This window comes from Pantherophis guttatus, chromosome 3 (assembly GCF_059756535.1).
Source record: "Pantherophis guttatus breed Tessera chromosome 3, ASM5975653v1, whole genome shotgun sequence".
Lineage (NCBI taxonomy): Eukaryota > Metazoa > Chordata > Lepidosauria > Squamata > Colubridae > Pantherophis > Pantherophis guttatus.
In genome coordinates, this window is record NC_142065.1 from 200,984,692 (window position 1) to 201,003,075 (window position 18,384).

At 40.7% G+C, this 18,384-nt stretch overlaps 2 protein-coding genes across 2 annotated transcripts in view; one reads left to right on the forward strand and one right to left on the reverse strand.

Moving 5' to 3' along the window:
* The window catches only part of SQLE (squalene epoxidase), a 32,055-nt gene extending 27,722 nt beyond the window's left edge, over window positions 1–4,333 (forward strand). Inside the window, exons 11-12 of the mRNA XM_034422290.3 lie at window positions 872–959; window positions 2,269–4,333. Of these exons, the coding sequence (XP_034278181.2) occupies window positions 872–959; window positions 2,269–2,461 (281 nt within the window). The 3' untranslated portion in view covers window positions 2,462–4,333. The remainder of the gene's footprint in view (window positions 1–871; window positions 960–2,268) is intronic.
* WASHC5 (WASH complex subunit 5) overlaps window positions 4,183–18,384 on the reverse strand; it is a 42,946-nt gene continuing 28,744 nt past the window's right edge. The window contains exons 23-29 of the mRNA XM_034422291.3: window positions 17,608–17,687; window positions 16,136–16,239; window positions 13,754–13,883; window positions 11,160–11,256; window positions 9,932–10,085; window positions 7,048–7,135; window positions 4,183–6,025 (exon numbers count right to left, since the gene is read on the reverse strand). Coding sequence (XP_034278182.2) covers window positions 5,969–6,025; window positions 7,048–7,135; window positions 9,932–10,085; window positions 11,160–11,256; window positions 13,754–13,883; window positions 16,136–16,239; window positions 17,608–17,687 — 710 coding nt within the window. The 3' untranslated portion in view covers window positions 4,183–5,968. The remainder of the gene's footprint in view (window positions 6,026–7,047; window positions 7,136–9,931; window positions 10,086–11,159; window positions 11,257–13,753; window positions 13,884–16,135; window positions 16,240–17,607; window positions 17,688–18,384) is intronic.

Consider the following 18,384-nt stretch of genomic DNA (forward strand, 5'->3'; position numbering starts at 1 on the left):
GGCTTAGAAATGGAGATGTGCACCACCTCCTAGAGTCAGGAACGACTAGGACATATGTGCGAGGGGAACCTTTACCTTTACTATTCTAGAAGTTGAAGGACATGCTGGAAACATCCTCATAGGTTTTCCTTCTGCTATCCTGAAGGTGACGGATGATATCACAAGTTCTCACATCTTGCTGCTAAAAATGGGCCAACTAGCCCTGTTCTCCCTTGCTTAATTGTGGCCCCTGATCTGAGCCAAACATCCAAGTACACTATATACCTCACAATGACATAACAAGCTATGTTAACAACTGCACCCTTGCAGAAGGACTTCTCTCCAAAAGTTGCTGTTGCCGTGATGTCAAATCCATCTGGTAAAGGTTTTGTTCACCTACGTGGGGCAGGGATGAAATGCTACTGGTTCACACCGGTTTGGGAGAACTGCTAGTGATAAAAGCTACTGGTTTGGGCGAACCAGGAGTATAAAAAAAAGCTACGACGATCAGCTGTGCCGCGCAATTTAAATTTGCTAGAATTTAATCCTGTTTTCTAGCGAATCTAAATCGCGTGGCACAGCTGTTCCTTCCCCTCGCTGTTCTACTTACCTTCCCAAGCCTCCTTTTTCCACGTAAAGTGTGCATTTGGTGCACACTACGCAGTGTGCATTTGGTGTGCACTGCACAGGCACACACGCAGCGCAAATCATGCATGGCGTGGGCAGCAAACTGGTGGCAAACCAGGGAGGATTTCACCACTGACGTGGGGTAAGATTTTAAAGGGAATGTTTATTTAGGCAAAATATTGTGCTATCGTACTGTACATTTTCATTTTTCTAATTTTCCCTGGCCTTTCTGCAAAGGTGACATCATGTTTCATCTGTTTGACAGATTCTCTGCAGAAGTTAAGGAGAGCCTGCTTTCTCTATTTCAAGCTTGGGGGCAAATGTATTTCTGGTCCAGTTGGATTACTTTCCATGTAAGTTGGGGTACTGTGCCCCCCCGCCTCCGATTCTTGTTCAACTTGTTATTGGCAGCAGTTGTAGGTAGCATAACCATGACTTGCCTTAAGAGCCTTTAGAACAGAGGTTTTCAAACTTGGCAGCTTTAAGACTTGTGGACTTCAACTCCCAGAATTCTCCAGCCAGAGTTGAAGTCCACAAGTCTTAAAGCTGCCAAGTTTGAAAACCTCTGCTTTAGAAAGAGACACACGGAAGGTAATAACGATCAAAAGTTTTCTGGCTAGACAATTAAATCAAGCCATATACCGTATTTTATTTAATAATTATTTACGGTGTAAATAGCTGAACTGGCTATGTCAGAATACAAATAGTTCTCAACTTATGCCTCCAATTGGAACTGTAACTTCTATCGCTAAGCAATGCAGTTGTTAAATGAATCATGCCAGATTTTATAATCTTTTTTTTTTTGGCTGCGGTCGTTATGCGAACCTGGCTTCTTCCCCCATTGATTTTCCTTGTGAGAAGCCTGTTGGGAATGTATGCAAAATGGAGATCACTTGGCTTTGGGACATTGCCATTGTCATAAATACATGCCAGTTGCCGAATGCCAAAATTTTTGGTCACATGACTGCAGGGCCACTGCTATAGTTGTAAGTGCAAGAACTGATCATAAGGTAACTTTTTCCGACACCACTGTAACTTTGCACTGTCATTAAACGAATGATTGTAAGTTGAGGACTACTTGTATGAGGGTTGAATGAAGTCTTTCCAATTATTGACTTCTTCAGCCTTTTATTATAATAGTAATTAAATCTAAGACCTTCCATGCCTAAAATACTTATAACTGTGTGTGGTCTCTCAGTATGACCCTATGGTTCTTGAAGATGTAAAATGTTAGAATTAGCAAATAAAATTTCTGCTTGCCTGCTTATGATAGTAACAAATATTGAATAAAAGAAAATAGCAAAGAGAGAAAGAGGAACTGAGCAGGAACAAATAGGATTTCAAAAAATTGAAGAATGGGAGTGCCTGAAATGAGCCTAATAAACAGTCAGAAAGTAATAACTTGTTATACAACCCCTCTGTTGAATTATCCTGCATTGTAAAGCAAGTTTTTATGGAAAAGCAGAGAGAACTAATATATTGTAAAAAGTGATTTGGGTTCTCAGCTTTCTATGGAAAAGTTTCAAGGGGGAAAAAAAGCAATATTCTTTATTCTGTTATCCTGCCGTATTAATGGATGGCCTTTTCATAGTTTCTAGTATTTTACTCACAAATATATATATTCCTCATAATTTATTTCTGCTACCAAATCTTTCTTTACAGTTTGTCTCCGAAGCCCATCGTCCTGATCGGCCACTTCTTTGCCGTTGCCCTCTACGCCACTTACTTTTGTTTCAAATCCGAATCTTGGCTCACCAAACCCCGGGCCATTTTCAGCAGCCTCGCGGTGATGTACCGAGCTTGCTCAGTCATATTCCCACTTATATATTCTGAAATGAAACACCTCGTCTACTGAATACAGATGGGCAAAGAGACGGGGAAGAAAAAAACCGCTTGGATTTCTTTGCGCCTTCCGGGACGTGTCCGTCTCTTTAAGTCGAAAAGATAACAGCAGCAACAAAACTGTCGGCCTGAAATCTCACAGCGGCGCTTTGAGGTTTATAAGCACATAGATAATCTTGTCAAACAAGGGCATGTAAAAAACAAAACAAAAACTCAACCATTCTAATCCAAAGGAGCGAGGGGGGGGGGTCACAACAGTTACTTCTGAGAGTAAGTGTCTAGCATATTAGAGGAGGGGAATGTTGGCAGATTGCCAAGTTCTTCCCTTTCCTTGTCCCCTCTGACATTTGAGGCCCGGACTTATAAAAAAAAATAAATTAATGACATTTCTAGAGCTATTGGTCTGAACTACGAGTGTATGCCCAGAGATCACATCTTAGAAAGCCCCCAGACTGTTCATGTTTTTTTTCTAGTCCTACAGAATTGGCTTTATTTCTTTTCTCCCTGACCAGCTGCTCTTCTTCTATTTCCTTCTTTTTGTGTGTGTGTGGGGTGGGGGGAAGAAATGGGAGTTTGTTCATCCCCTTAATAGGGACTTACCAACAGTGGAGGGGACAAATTAAAAAATGGATGATTTTGCTTATGTTGGCACAGTAAGCCATCATAACTGTTCTTAGACCGCAGGTAAAAACTGGCCTATTTAAATGATCTTCCAAATTCACTTTGCAGAGAGAAACCGGAAAAAGTATTCTCTCCAATCTGTTTGGGTTTTTTTTACAAAAAATATAGGATTTTATTTATTTACGAAGGAATGCTTGCTGAGATTCCACTGTAGCCTGAAATGACATAGCCCAGGGCTTACCACCTCAGGAAGAACTAAGCCAATACTAAGGTTTATGTGATGACTGCAAAGAATTCTAGTTGCCTTCATATTGCCGGCCTCATTAGAACTGACTCGTTTTGAGAGGTTAGATTAGAACTAGGGAACCTATGGTCCTCAAGATGTTGTTGTACTAGAGCTTTCATAAATAAGTGATGGCTGGGGCTGATGGAACATGGAATCGCAACATGTCATGGCAAGGTGGATGGCAGGAGGAATTAGTGCAGAGGGAGCAGTGATGTCTATGTATGGCACTGTCTCCATTCTGTCGGATTTCTGGGAAGAGAGTCAAGCATCATGATGGATCGAAAGATTTAGCTATTGGGTATACTGAGATAAACAGGGTTATGTGCTTTGTACACAAACACACACATTTATTTGTACCTTGTACAAATAAAAGTTTATAAAAGAGATACTTGCAACAACCCTTTTCAGCTACTGTAACAGAAATAGCTAAAATGGCAGTATGAACGGCACTGCTTTGTTACATTGATAAAATAAATGAAACTAAGGCGGTCAGCTCAAATCGATTTTTAAAAAAGCATCCGCGGCTCTTACATGTATATTTCTTCACCGATACTTTCTGGCATTGAGCTTTTCTGTCAAGTAACACGTAAACATGTATTCCATGAATATGCTGTGTTTTTGTTTCAAGTTCTGGTACATATTCTAGGGATCGTCTCCATTTTCTTTTCCATTCGATTATAGAAGGAAGGGGAATAGTCTTCTGGCAGGTCCAAAACCATTTTTTGGGGGGGGGGGGTGCGGCATTTTTTAAATGGGTGCCAGGAATAGGCAGCGCCAAGACAAAAACGGATTCAATTAGAATAAAAACAAACCAGTAGCACAACAGGTAGTCATCCCAAGTTTTTAATATATATATATTTCTGTTGTTGCATTAAAGTGTGCAACTTTTAACAGGACCTTTGGGGAGAGGGGTGAACATCTATATTCTTGTTGTTATTGTTATAGCCCAGAACTTATAATAAATTGCTTTTCTGATCATTTTTGTGCAACTCTTAATTTACATTCTCACATTCTGTTAAGGTTGAGATTCTGTGCTGGTTGCAAATTGGATGCCCAGAAATGGGAGGCAGAAACTCTAACCCCACCTTGATCTTGTATAATGTAAGATGGGAAAGAGAGAAAGTTGGACAGGTTTTCAAGAATTTGTTATTGTATCTTACTATGTTAAATAATATAATTACTATCCAAGTTTCTCATCTTATGCCAAACAAAATTGAGGAGTTATTTTGACCTTCTATGTTGTCCAAGTATTGAAGCAGCGTAATTATATGGAAAAGGCTACCTCAAATTGTGGATGAGAGAGACCTAACAAACTGGAATATGGTGCATTAGCTAAATTAGAAATTTAAGTAACTAGGTAAGATCAAACAGGAGAATTAGCAAGTAAAAATTTATTGAATAAATATAATGCTGTCTTGTGGTCCACCCTTACCGCTAAGACATTCTTTGAATAGTATGTGTCCATTACAAGCATGGCTGTTTTATTTGGCTAAGGGGACAATGGAATCTTGCTGAGACTAGCAGAATTATGACAAGATTGCTGTGACTTCTGGCATTTGACAAGGAGAAAGATAGCATCATTGTCTAATATCAGATAAGTCAGGAAGTCAGCAAACCTTGGATCAAACGTTTAGCATACAAGCTTCATGAATTGTATATTGTATACAGTTGTATATTAACATTGTATATATTATTAACGGGATTGAATCAAGATCACATGAAGGGTTAGTATTATTTTATAATGCCTTGGTTAAGGCCACACTTGGAATTGTTGCTTCCAGTTTTGGTTGCCACGATATAAAAAAGATGTTGAGACTTTAGAAAGAGTGCAGAGAAGAGCAACAAAGATGATTAGGGGACTGGAGGCTAAAACACATAAAGAACGGTTGCTGGAATTGGGTATGTCTACTTTTATGAAAGGAAGGACTAGGGGTGACACGACAGCAGCGTTCCAATGTCTAAGGACTCCCACCAAAGAAGAGGGAGTTAAGCCATTTTCCAAAGCACCTGTAGGCAGGACAAGAAGCAATGGATAAAAACTAATCAAGGAGAGAAGCAACCTAGAACTAAGAAGAAATTTCCTGACAGGACAATTAATCAGTGGAACAGCTTGCCTTCAGAATTAGTGGGGACTCCATTTTAAGTTTTAAAGAAGAGACTAGACAGCCATTTGTCTAAAATGGGATAGGGCCTCCTGCTTGAGCAGAAGGTTGGACTAGAAGACCTCCAAGGTCCTTCCAACTCCTGTTATTCTGATTCTCATTAACATACATAATGGTACTATGTAAATAATGCACTGGTGAAAAAGGTAAACATTTACAATCCATTCATTTCATTGTTATTTTTTTTTAGGTGCATTACAAAAAATATTGTTCCATATTCACATGCTGTTCAAAAATGATTTTTGTAAATTGTGTATGTCATAGATTAAGTACAAAATACACACTGCTTGAATTTAATAATCAGTTGGCTATGATGCCATGATTCCAGTTATTTTTATGAAGAATATTAATATTCAGTGATTAGCAAACTCATACATTTGTAGATGCTTTTTTTCCTTGTCATTTTTTGAGGTTTGTTTCTTGTTTCCATTCAGAATCAGCAGTTGATATTTCATAGAACTGTCCGAAATTCATCAAAAATGAAATTAGGCACGTGGGCCTCGACCACCTAAGGAAAAAAAGAGCTCATTATTCTTGTTAAATATTTCTTTTTTTACTTTTTAAATGTTCTTATTAAAGTTAATTGTAGGGTAAAATATAAATAAAACAAAAAACTAAGAAAGAAAGAAAAGTGCAGAAAGAAGCAAAAAGGGAAGAGAAAAAATATTGATTTTCAAGTTTTTTTTCAGTGCAGTAAAATATAAAAAAAGTTCCAGCCTCAATCTTTTGCTTTATATTTCCAAATGTTTCAAACTATTTCTATATTTGTGACATTGGCTTTCTGAAGAGAAGCACTTAGGCATGAAGTGGGAAACTGCAACTGTACAAGAATCATTAAGACAAATCTACACTTAATTCATTTAATTTTGGCTAAGCTTGCCATTTGCAGATCAAATTTTATTTTCAAAAAAAAAGATGAGCCTTGTTCCAAATTAATGGTGAAGTAAGTTATTCAGAGTGTGATATCCGAATTCCAAGCAAGCCAGACTTGCAAAGCAAACTGCTCAATTATTCTTTTATAGGAATCTCAGCTGTGGCTGCCTTTTAAAACCAGAATTATCAGAAATGATCTTCCTAGAGGAAATAGAGCCTTGATAGAGGAAAGAGCCTTGATAGTACAGTGGTCTACGCACCCTGTTATTAACACAGCTGCCTGCAATTTCTGCTGGTTCGAATCTCTCCAAGGCTCAAGGTTGACTCAGCCTTCCATCCTTTCTAAGGTAGGTGAAATGAGGACCCAGTTTGTGGGGGCAATAAGCTGACTTTGTATAAAATATACAAAAGTATGAAGGCTATTGCTTAACGCATTGTAAGCCGCCCTGAGTCTCCAGAGAAGGGCGGCATATAAATCAAATAAAAAAAAAAAATGATCTGGGAGTTGAGGTCCACATATCTTAAAAGTTGCCAAATTTGGGAAACACCGCTCCATAGCATATCTAAGGATGATCTGAGAAATACAGGCAAAAATTCTGGGTACTTTTGTCCATTCATTACATTGGACTCATTCTCAAAAAATCTTGTTATACTCACCCTTCTTGGTAATTTTGTGTAACGAACATAATCTTCTAAAAAAAGCAGGGCGCCCACAACATCTGCTGGCATTTCCGGGACCTTCTGGCTGTGAACAGGCACAAAACCACAAAACAAAATGTTTTTAATTTTGGTACATCTCTGATGGGCCAGCTACAAAACACATCAATGTTTTAGGAAAACACCTCTCACCTCCATATAGGTTCAGTTTAATTGAAGGATGATTTAGAATGGGGCCATTTTGTGTCACAGCACAGCAGACACAGAACCTAGCTGAGGACTGGCTGATCTCCCCATACCACCTCTTATTTTAAGAGGGATTAAACCTGGTAAATTATCTAATATGTATAAAGGTATGCCAAATGAATGTTGGAAGTTTAAAAGCAAAGAAGGGACTTTTTAATCATCTATGGTGGACATGTGATAAAGCAAAAAAATCAAATAAAAAATAAAATTGGAGTATGATTCATATTTTAAAACAGAAAATTTTGAAAACGAAGATAAAGGTGAAACCAGATTTTTTTTCTTTTGGGCCTAATGGAAAAAGACCTGGAGAAAAAATTTGGAACTTTGTTACTATATATGTTGAGAGCAGCATGACCAGGGGTGGGATTGAAAAATTTAACAACCGATTCACTGCCCGGTTGCTGAGTGGGCGTAGCCATGGGGGCGTGGCCTACTCAGCCTCCTGCACCATGGGGGGGGGGGTGTTTTCGCCCTCCTGAGGCTCCGCAGCCTTTCCTTGAGCCTCCGGGAGGGTGAAAAGAACCTCCCCCGGGCTCTGGAGGCCGGAAATCGGCTTGTTCCTGGACTTCTGGTAGGCCTGATTTTTGTCCTCCTGAGGCTTTCCTTAAGCCTCCAGGAGGGCGAAAATGGCCTCCCCCGGGCTCTGGAAACGGGCCCATTTCCAGACTTCCAGTAGGCCCATTTTTCGCCCTCCCAGAGCCTCCATGTGGTCCCTGCACTTATCTCACATCCAAAACAGGCTACATAGAGACTCCTGGGAGGGGCGGGGTGGGTAGGGTCAGACAGTCCTTGTAACTACCAGTTCAGTGAACCAGATTAAAATTAATATCCGGTTCGCCAGAACCGGTCCAAACCGGCTGAATCCCACCCCTGAAGAAGACTATTGTATGCACAAAAATGGAAGGACACTTCGATTCCTACCATGGACAAATGGTTGCAGAAGTTGATGAAGTTGGCAGAAATGGCAAAATTTGACTATTTTGACTAAAGAAAAGAATATAAGTACTTTTGTTTCCACATAGAGACCGCTTTTGAACTTTGTGCTTGAAGTGGAAAAGAATGAAACTTTGATTTTGGGTTTTACCGATTAGACTGATAGATCCTTATAGAAATGGCTTGTCCATAATATTATGAAAAATCAAAAAGCTGTGATTTGATGTTAATGCCTTATTTTACTGCAACAGGAGAGAGTCAGAAGTCAATGCTTCTTTTTCCTAATCCTTCCTCACTTCTCTTCCCTCTCTCCCTCTCCACTGCTTTCCTATTTACTTTCGTATTTTGTATCTTATTTTATCTTATAACTCAATACAAATATTAAACCATGAAAGCTGGTAAGTATTTGACCGGGAGACAAATCCCAGGCCTCTTAAGCTAGACAGGAATTTTAAAAAGTGCTGGTGCTATAAGATCCGTCAAGGACAGGATTTACACACTTTCAATATGTAGTTTGACTGACTAGCTTAACACATCATGTGAACTCATACTGCTTGTGATTTGTTAACTAAACTGTGCCTTGAGATTATGTGAATTTAACCATTGACAAGAAAGCAACGTTATGGTTGGATTATTGATGTACATCCTGGCAAATAGATGGGGAAGAAATGGAGGTAGTGACAGACTTTATTTTCCTGGGCTCCAAGATCATTGCAGATGGGGACTACAGCCAAGACATTAAAAGACGCTTGCTCCTGGGGAGGAAAGCCATGGCAAATCTAGACAGCATACTAAAAAGCAGAGACCTCACCCTGCCAACAAAAGTGCGTATAGTCAAGGCTATGGTTTTCCCAGTTGCAATGTCTGGCTGTGGAAGTTGGACCATAAGAAAGGCTGAGCGCCAAAGAATTGAGGCCTTTGAACTATGGTGCTGGAGAAGACTCCTGTGAGTTCCTTGGACTGCAAGGCAATCAAACCGGTCACTTCTAGAGGAGATCAACCCTGACTGCTCTTTAGAAGGCCAGATCCTGAAGATGAAACTCAAATACTTTGGCCATCTAATGAGAAGGAAGCACTCACTGGAGAAGAGCCTAATGTTGGGAAAGATTGAAGGCAAAAGAAGAAAGGGACAGCAGAGAATGAGGTGGCTGGATGGAGTCACTGAAGCAGTAGACGTGAGCTTAAATGGGCTCCAGAGGATGGTAGAGGACAGGAAGGAACATTGTCCATGGGGTTGTGATGGGTCGGACACGACTTCGCAATTAACAACAACAAAATTGATGTACAGTTCTGTGCCTCTTTGGGCGACCACATTTCAAACAGGTTTAAAGAGAATTGGAAACAATTTTAGAAAAGGGACAAGGGAGCCACCAATGATCCAACTTTTAATTTTATCGAGGGTGGGGAAATTATGGCCCTTTGAATGTTAGTAAGCTACAACTTTCAGAATCCCGAGTCATTAGCCAACTTGCATTGTTGCAAGCTGTAACTTAACAACATCCAAAGGCCAGATGTTCTCCTCCCTCTACTGAGCAGCTCATGTCTTCTTAATCATGGAGAGTAACACTCAACTCAGAAATTCAAATTAAAACTTCCTGGGTAATGACCATTTGAAGGGGAATCTAATCCTCCTAATGTATTTGATTCAGCTGCTGTGTTGCTAAGGGAAGGCAGTGCGAGGGCTTTGTGAAGGAAAAGTTGGTACCTGGTGCACTGTTCCATTGTGGAGCGAACAAATTGACCAATCAGACCCAGAAATTGTTCAGTGTAGCGTGAGTGAAACTGCTTCAGCAAGGTCAGGAGTCCCAGCACCAGAGGCGGCCAGTCAATGGGATCGGCTGGCTTTCGACACACCATCCCTGAAGGAAAACAAAACCTAACCTAATACATTTCCTCATAGTTTGGGGGGAAGGTTGCTGCATAAGAAGACACAGCTGGTGGCATCAATTCAAAATACTATGGAAAATTTGTGTTACATGGTGGAGAAAAAGTGGAGAAATGAATTCTCTTTGTAGTATTTACCCTGGATTATAGTCCACCTTAATATTTGCAAGTTGCATCTAAGGAACAGTTCATTGCCCAAGGACAAAAATCCCCAAAAAGGAATTTAAACAGAATTTGTATATGAAAGGTTTCCCCTGTCCAGGTGTATCCAACTCGGGTGTTTGTGTGTGCTCATCTCCATTTCTTAGCAGATGGAGCCAACTACACACACACACACACAATGTGTACATATATTTATAGATATACACTTATCTATCCTGATGGGCAAAAGACCCATATGCACATAACTATAAAACTAGATAGATAGATATAAATTGATATATTGATCTATATAAATGCAAAAAATTAAAATCTCAGGTGTTTTCCTGCGTCATTGTAAATAAGTTGGTTAAAATGTTTAAAATTCTGGTTAAAATCCCAGCTTGAAATTTTAGCTGAGGTTTTAAAGGACCTTGCAGAGTGCTCTGTAAGGATTTTTAGAAGACTTTAAGCTGGGATTTTAACCAGAATTTTAAACATTTTAACCAACTTATTTACAATGACGCGGGAAAACACCCGAGATTTTAATTTTTTGCATATGCACACCCGCGAAAACTTAAGAAGACATCTATATAAATGTATATATAAATATTCAATATGTGTACAGTATATCGAAATGTAAGGCATACCCCAAGGAAAGGTAAATCTTCATAGTCATTCAAATTATATCTTACTTAGGGTTCCTCTATTTTGCTCTAAAATTCCAACTATCTTTGATTACTGGTCATCTCACCAGAACTCATAAGAATTGTAGGACAAATTTAGAGCAATTAAACTCTGTGCAATTCTATCTGCAAGGAAATTTGAGTGCTAGTAATTTTGCTAGAGTGAAAATATTTTCCTAATCACCTACGTTTAAAGTTAAAGGATGCAGAATAATTATACTATACCTGAGTTTTTACTGTACTGAAGTTTTGGCAACTGAGAAATCAGAAACAGAAAATTCACAATGGGGAAATACGGCAATCGTTTCGTTGTAATGTAGATCTGGGAAAGAACATTTCGAAGAAAAGAATGTATTAATTTTTTTAAAAAGAATCCAGATTATTTTACAATCCCCGCTTTAGACAGCAAAGCAATGAAATTCATATATAACTTTTTAAAAAAAAAAAATCACTTAAAAGAACTGAAGAAAAAGATTATGCTGTGCTAAATCAATGAAAAGAAAGAACAGAGGGAGGAAAAATAAATCTATTAAAAAAAGGAAATAATGGGATAATTCTACAGTTGAGAAAATAGATAGACCATCAGGTTAAGGATCAGATATGTTTTTCTGAAGATGCTGTTTAATTAAGGTACCTTCACTAAAGAAGCCTTTTCTATCCACAATCCCTGAATGTTGGATGGAGCTTTTGAAATAAAGCCAGGGGTGAAATACTCCCGGTTTGGACTGGATCGCCTGATCCGGTAGCGATGGCGGCGGGTGGTTCGGAGAACCGGTAGCAAAAATCCCTGCCCTCCCCCCATTGCCCAGCTGAGCCGCGCAATCATCAGAGGCTTTTTTTTTTATTTTTAAAAGCATTTTTTCTACAACCTCTTCGGCCGAAGAGGTTATAGAAAAAATGTTTTTAAAAGGAAAAAAAGAAAAAGCCTCTGCCAATCAGGCAAGTCAGCTGCGATCCTCAGAGGCTTAAAAAAAAAAAAGAAAAAGCCTCTGCCAATCAGGCAAGTCAGCTGGGATCGTCAGAGGCTTTAAAAGCATTTTTTTTACAACCTCCTCAGCCGAAGAGGTTTTAGAAAAAATGGTTTTAAAAGTAAAAAAAAAAAAAGTTGGCCACGCCCACTCAGTCATATTACACCCCCACCAAGCCACGCCCACAGACCTGGTAGTAACAAAATTTACATTTCACCACTGAATAAAGCTTGATGTGATGACAAATATATTATCTATTTCTGTTTGCATTTCTGGCCCACTGTTTCTATGCTGTCCAGAGTTGTTGCATGGTTGGGTGATAAATTTAAACAAATAAACAAATATTTCCCCCCATATCTCTCCCCCCCATCCCCCCCTCCAATCTAAGCTCTGCTGCCTCTTTTTCCAAGAAATGAATTCTTTTCTTGCCTGCTTCACATTGTTTTTTTCACAGTTAAAACAGAATGGAGACCTTTTAGCAGGGTGGATAAAAATAAGATTTAAAAAAGAAATAATTAAAAAATTGGATTTAAAAATTTTAAATTAAAATTTTAAAAAATTAAAATTTAAATTGGATTTTTAAAATTTAAATCGGATTTTTATTTATTTTTATCAAATTTATTTTAATAAAATGCTTTTGGAGTAAAAAATTATCTAATGATAGTTTTCTATTTAAGATACATTGATAATTTAGTTTATTCAGCATGGAATAGAGCCATGATGGCGAACCTATGGCACGCTTCCCACAGGTGGCACACGGAGCCATATTGGTGGGCACACGAGCAGTGCCCTAACTCAGCTCCAGTGCGCAAGTGTGTGCCAGCCAGCTAATTTTCGAGCCTTCCGGGCCCACGGGAAGTCGGGAAACAGGCTGTTTCCGGCCTCCGGAAGGCTTCTGGTGGAGGGGGGGTAGAAAGGCCGTTTTTGCCCTCCCCAGGCTTCTAGAAAGCCTCTGGACCCAGGGAAGAGTGAAAAACGGGCCTTCCGGTCCCACTGGAAGTCAGGAAACGAGCCGTTTCTGGCTTCCAAACGGCCTTCAAGGGGGTGGGGAAGGCCGTTCCAAGAAAGACTCTGGAATCTGGGGAGGGCAAAAAACAAGCCTACAGTGCCTACCGTGCCATTGTGTGCCAAAAGCGGGGGGAGCACGGGGGAGGGATCGTGCGCACATACACGGGGGGCAGGGCACATTGAATTATGGGTTGGGCACACGCGCTTGCGACCCCCCCCACGTTCCCCATGCTTTTGGCATGCAACGGCAAAAAAGTTAGCCATTTTTAAAAAAATTATTTTAATTTGATTTATATGCCGGCCTTCTCTGGAGACTCAGGGCCGCTTACAATGCGTTAAGCAATAGCCTTCATACTTTTGTATATTTATACAAAGTCAGCTTATTGCCCCCACAAACTGGGTCCTCATTTACCCACCTTAGAAAGGATGGAAGGCTGAGTCAACCTTGAGCCTGGTGAGAATTGAACTCGCAGTAATTGCAGGCAGCTGGATGTTAAATGCTGCCTTAGGAGGCATTAACCTCCTACGCCACTCAGGCTCCTACTCAGCCATCACTGGAATAGAGCTTAGTTATGAAGCATGAGGGTGTATATTCTGCAATATTGGGACTGTCGGTGAGTCAACAGCAGGTCGAGGAAGAGCTGCTGCAGGACAGAGATGACAGTTGCTCTTTCAAAATTAGGATTTAAATAGAGTTGATTTAAATCAACTCCACCCTGCCTCTTAGTAAAGATGGTGTCTCATAGGTTAGAAAGCCCTGCTGATTAAACAGGCCAGTGGTTGGTGCAACACATTGGGATGGCACCAAGGGCTGAGATAGCTTAATAAGGAAAATGGCCTCACCTTATTCAATGGATTATGGATGCCAGCAGCCTCCAGGTAAGCAGTAATTTCATACAGCAGGGTGTTATCTTCTTTGGGACAAGGCAAAGAAGGATCTTGATAGTGGGCCTCTATATCAGCCAGGATTGCTCTACAAGAGGAAAAGGAATAGCAGAGCAGCTTTAGACCAACCTATTTCTGTATTCTATGTCCTGCAGTAATTAGAATGGATTTGAGAAGCCCAAATATTTGAGAGGAGTAGAACAGTGATCACCAACTGGTGGTCTGCGAGAAAATTTTGGTGGTCCGCAGAAAAATTATTTGCATTTTTTATATTGCACTAAATCAGGGGTCCTCAAACTACGGGCCCTGGGACAGATATGTGCAATGAACGTTTGTGTTGCTGCAGAGAGTCTCCCCCTTTGGGGTCTTTTTGTGTGGGTCGGAGGCAGGGAGAAATTCCGACTTGGGGTCTGCTTCAGCCTCCTGGTGCAGGGCTTTGGGCGAAGGCTGGAGGGACGTGCTGCTGGTGGTAAAGAGCCGGAGAGCCTCGTTCCAGTGGGACTGCATCATGGCCTGGAACTGGCTAACCATCTCAGCCTGCTGAGCCTTCAGGTGCCGGTACCTGGCCTTGCACTCCCGCAGGTCTTCCCTCTGCTTGGAAAGCCTATGCGCGTAGTCCTCAGTGAGGTGCTTCTGCTGAGCCTCCTTCTCGGTCAGATCCAATTTGAACTGAGCCAGTTGTTTTGCCAATTCTTTCTCATGGTGGCTGCTTAGTTCCAATAACTGCTTCCTGTTAGGGCCCTAAGAAGCGCTGGAGGGCAGGTGAGGAGTGGTGGGAGGGGAGGGGCGAGTAGAGGCTGGCGAGGCACCCCTTGACGTGAGTGACATTGAGTTGGCCACGCCCACCCAGTCACATGACCACCTAGCCAAGCCGATCCAGCTGATCATTAGGCAGATCATATTAATGGTCCGCGGGATTTAAAATTATGAATTTAGTGGTCCCTGAGGTCCGAAAGGTTGGTGATCCCTGGACTAGAAGACCTCTAAAGTCCCTTCCAACTCTGTTATTCTGACCTGCACTCCGGAGAGGCTGGACGAATGACCTCCCAGAGCCTACAAACTCTTACATTCTGTAATTCTATCAATATTTATATCAAACCTAGTAACTCTCTGCTCTGTTCCTGGGTGTTAATGTTATTGTTATTAATACTAATAACATTAATTATATTATTAGTATTATTACAATGTAATTATTTTTTCACTTGGTTTTATAATCTGTAAGCCGCCCAGAGTTACCCTGTAGAGGAGATGCACGGCATGGAAATGTAATCAATCAATCAATCAATCAATCAATATAACATTAAAATAACCCACGGCCTGGGAATAACTAGGCCTGGGAACCAGATAGGGAATTTTATGCTGGAAGTAGCTGCTTCATTGATGGCAGACTCCACCTCAAACCCCCTCAAATGGTTTATTTTATTGTTCTATTATTTTACTTATGTTCTGTTTATGTTTTTTTCATTTCTCTTCCTTTTTACCATTATAAGCTATCTACAGCACCCCCATGGTGAGATAGACCACAACTAAATTTAACTTTGTTAGTACAGTGGTCTAAAGCACCCTGTTATTAAGATCAGCTGCCTGCAATTACTGCAGGTTCGAATCTCGCCAAGGCTCAAGGTCGACTCAGCCTTCCATCCTTTCTAAGGTAGGTAAATTGAGGACCCAGTTGTGGGGGCAATAAGCTGACTTTGTATAAATATACAAAAGGATGAAGGCTATTGCTTAGCGCATTGTAAGCTGCCCTGAGTCTCCGGTGAAGGGCGGCATATAAATCAAATTAAAAAAAAAAAACTACCAAACAAATAAACCCCCTTTTCTATTTCCCCCAGCAGCTGCTATTTATAGATTTGTAAGCTTATGATTCTGGAGCTTGGAAAGGGTCAATGAGATGAATAGCCATTCACACTTGATCCTCCCAAAATGGGCCTGGATTTCTTTCAAAACCGAATTGATGGTCATGGTTACAATTAAGGGCCAAATAAAGAATTGGGACCACTTAGCTTGGATGAACATAAATCTGGATCAGATTTCAGGAGGATTCCAAACATTGGAACGGATACTTGCTTCCTGCTACCACAATCCATAAATGACTAGAGACTAATTTCACAATCTTTGTGATGCAACCTATTTTTTTTGAACCCATGGCTCTCCCCAAATTTGCTTAGCATTCTGGGTTGAGAGGAACATCCCAAATTGTAGATGTTCCCTTTTGACGCAGGTGGATTTGAAAAGCTATTATGATTTATGTTACCATCCCAGGATATGAGAAGCTATTATTGACACTGTTGCCATCCCAGTGACACAAGCTGGTCCCCAGGAAGCTTGCAGTCTTACTTGTTAAGGTTCTCCAGGGCAGCTGCTAAATGCTTGGAGTCGAATCTGCAGGAATAGTTAAGTTCGTTGCCTATTTGGCGTCTTAAAATCTGCATCTGGCCAACCTAGGGAGGAGACGATGAGAATTAAAAGACCCCCAAAATGAAAACGAATGAATAGGAGTAAGTACAATTTATTGCCTAAAACATCCTGGTTTTTTATATGGACACTGAGGATTACCAATGAAAAGTTACTATTAACTTTTCCTCATGAGGATTTTCCCAAGACATCCCAGATGTATTGATCCTACAACTTTGTCAGAGTAGTAATTTAAGAGCTGACCAGCTGCTGCAATGATGGGAATGAGTCAGCAAGGTTTTGGGCTGTTATCCCTTTAAGAACCTGCATAATAAGAGGAGGCCCTGTTAGGGCGTCTTTCTCTCACCATGTTTTCCCTGCTGTAATTGCTGATTGCTTGACCTATATATAGTATATATTCTTTTGTAGATAGAACCACTATTATATGACAAACCTGTTTGCTGTTATTGTTCCTGGGTTGTCTCATGTAGTAAAGCTGTGCACACTCTGACAAACTTCCAGAATTCCTATTCATTCAAGAAAGGGTAATGTAGGAAAGAGCACCCTAATTCTCTACATTATGATTCAGAAGACTCAACTAACTTATAAGAGAATTGCTCCCAAGAAAATAGGCACTTTGTCTCCTTAAGGATAGTGTGCGATTCTGACATTAATGGAGCCTCAGCTAACTTAGTTGTTTTCTTATAGCAATCAAAACTTCAGGTTTTACCCTCCTGTTAAAGAACAACATGGCTGTTGCATTTTATTTACCTACATATCCATATCTTTCCAATTTCCTGATCTAGACAAAAGCCTGGGATTTTCTGATAGCCTCCCACCCCAAAATTAACTAGGTCCAACTCTGTTTAGCTTTTTCAACATCAGAATGTCAGGCCTGGAAGCCATCTTTTGTATTAGGCCTTCAGACCTGCCATGTTTACTACTGTGGGAAACTGGGAGGGGGGAATTGTATGGAGCATGGGTGATATATATTGTCATAATAACATTCCTTTCTCAAGAAGTCAAGGACAACTTGCCCTGCACCTGGAAGGCTAGAACTGGGAGGCAGTTCTCCAGTTGGAACGATGTTTGATTGATCTAGACTTGTGGGTATTGGGCAGGGACTTAAACTTTTCTTTGGGTGGGGAAAACCTGGAAACTTTCAGATTTGGGTTTTCCCAGATATGCCAATATGACATCTCTAATAAAGTGTAATTTTAAGGGAACTCAAGCCTCAGAGTTTTCTTTCGTTGGGGGTGTTACTTGGAACCCTGACATTGAGATTGTGAGGACATCCAAGTTTTCAGAGACTTGAGATCCAGGTGGATTCTGCTGGTAAGGTACAACTCCCAAACTTCTTTCAACTGGAAGGTCACCAGATGTTCCCTCCCTCATGACTGAGATAGCCAAAGTACCTTCATAATTGTGTCCAGGTAGGCAGCCCAGATCTTCTGTGTTTTGGTAATTGCTGTAGAGTAGACTCTATTACAATTGGCTGCAACAGAACATTGAGAGAAAAATAAGTTTCAGAAGTGTCATCCCATCCCTCTCTTTAGGATTATTATTCTGTGTCCTCCACCTCATAAAAATACAGTACAGGTAGTCCTTGATTTATAACAGTTCCTTTAATGACTGTTCAAAGTTACAACGGCACTGAAAAATGCAACTTATGACCGTTTTTTCAAAGTTACGACCTTGGCAGCACTCCCATAATCATGTGATTGAAATTCAGACGCTTGGCAAACTGGTTCATACTTAACGACTGTTGCTGTGTCCCAAGGTCGTGTGATCCTCTTTGGCGATCTTTTGACAGGCAAAGTCAATGGGGATGCCAGATTCACTTCACAACCGGGTTACTAACTTATCAACTTCAATGTTTCACTTAATGACTATGGCAAGAAAGGTGGTAAAATGGGGCAAAGGTTCACTCAACAAATGTCTCACTTAACAACATAAATATTGGGCTCGAAATGCACGCCCCATTTTCCGCCCGTTCTGGGTGGCGGGTATCGGAATAGGCAGAAAATGGGGCGCGCAGAGGCCAAAAATGGGATGTGGAGGCCAAAAATGGGGCGTGTGGAGGTGGCAGTGGCGATCCTTGCAGCCTGAAACAGCTGATCCTTGGGAGGCCAATCCAACCGACAATCAGCTGCTTGTGCTAATCAGGCTGTGCTGAAGCTGAAACAGGCTGT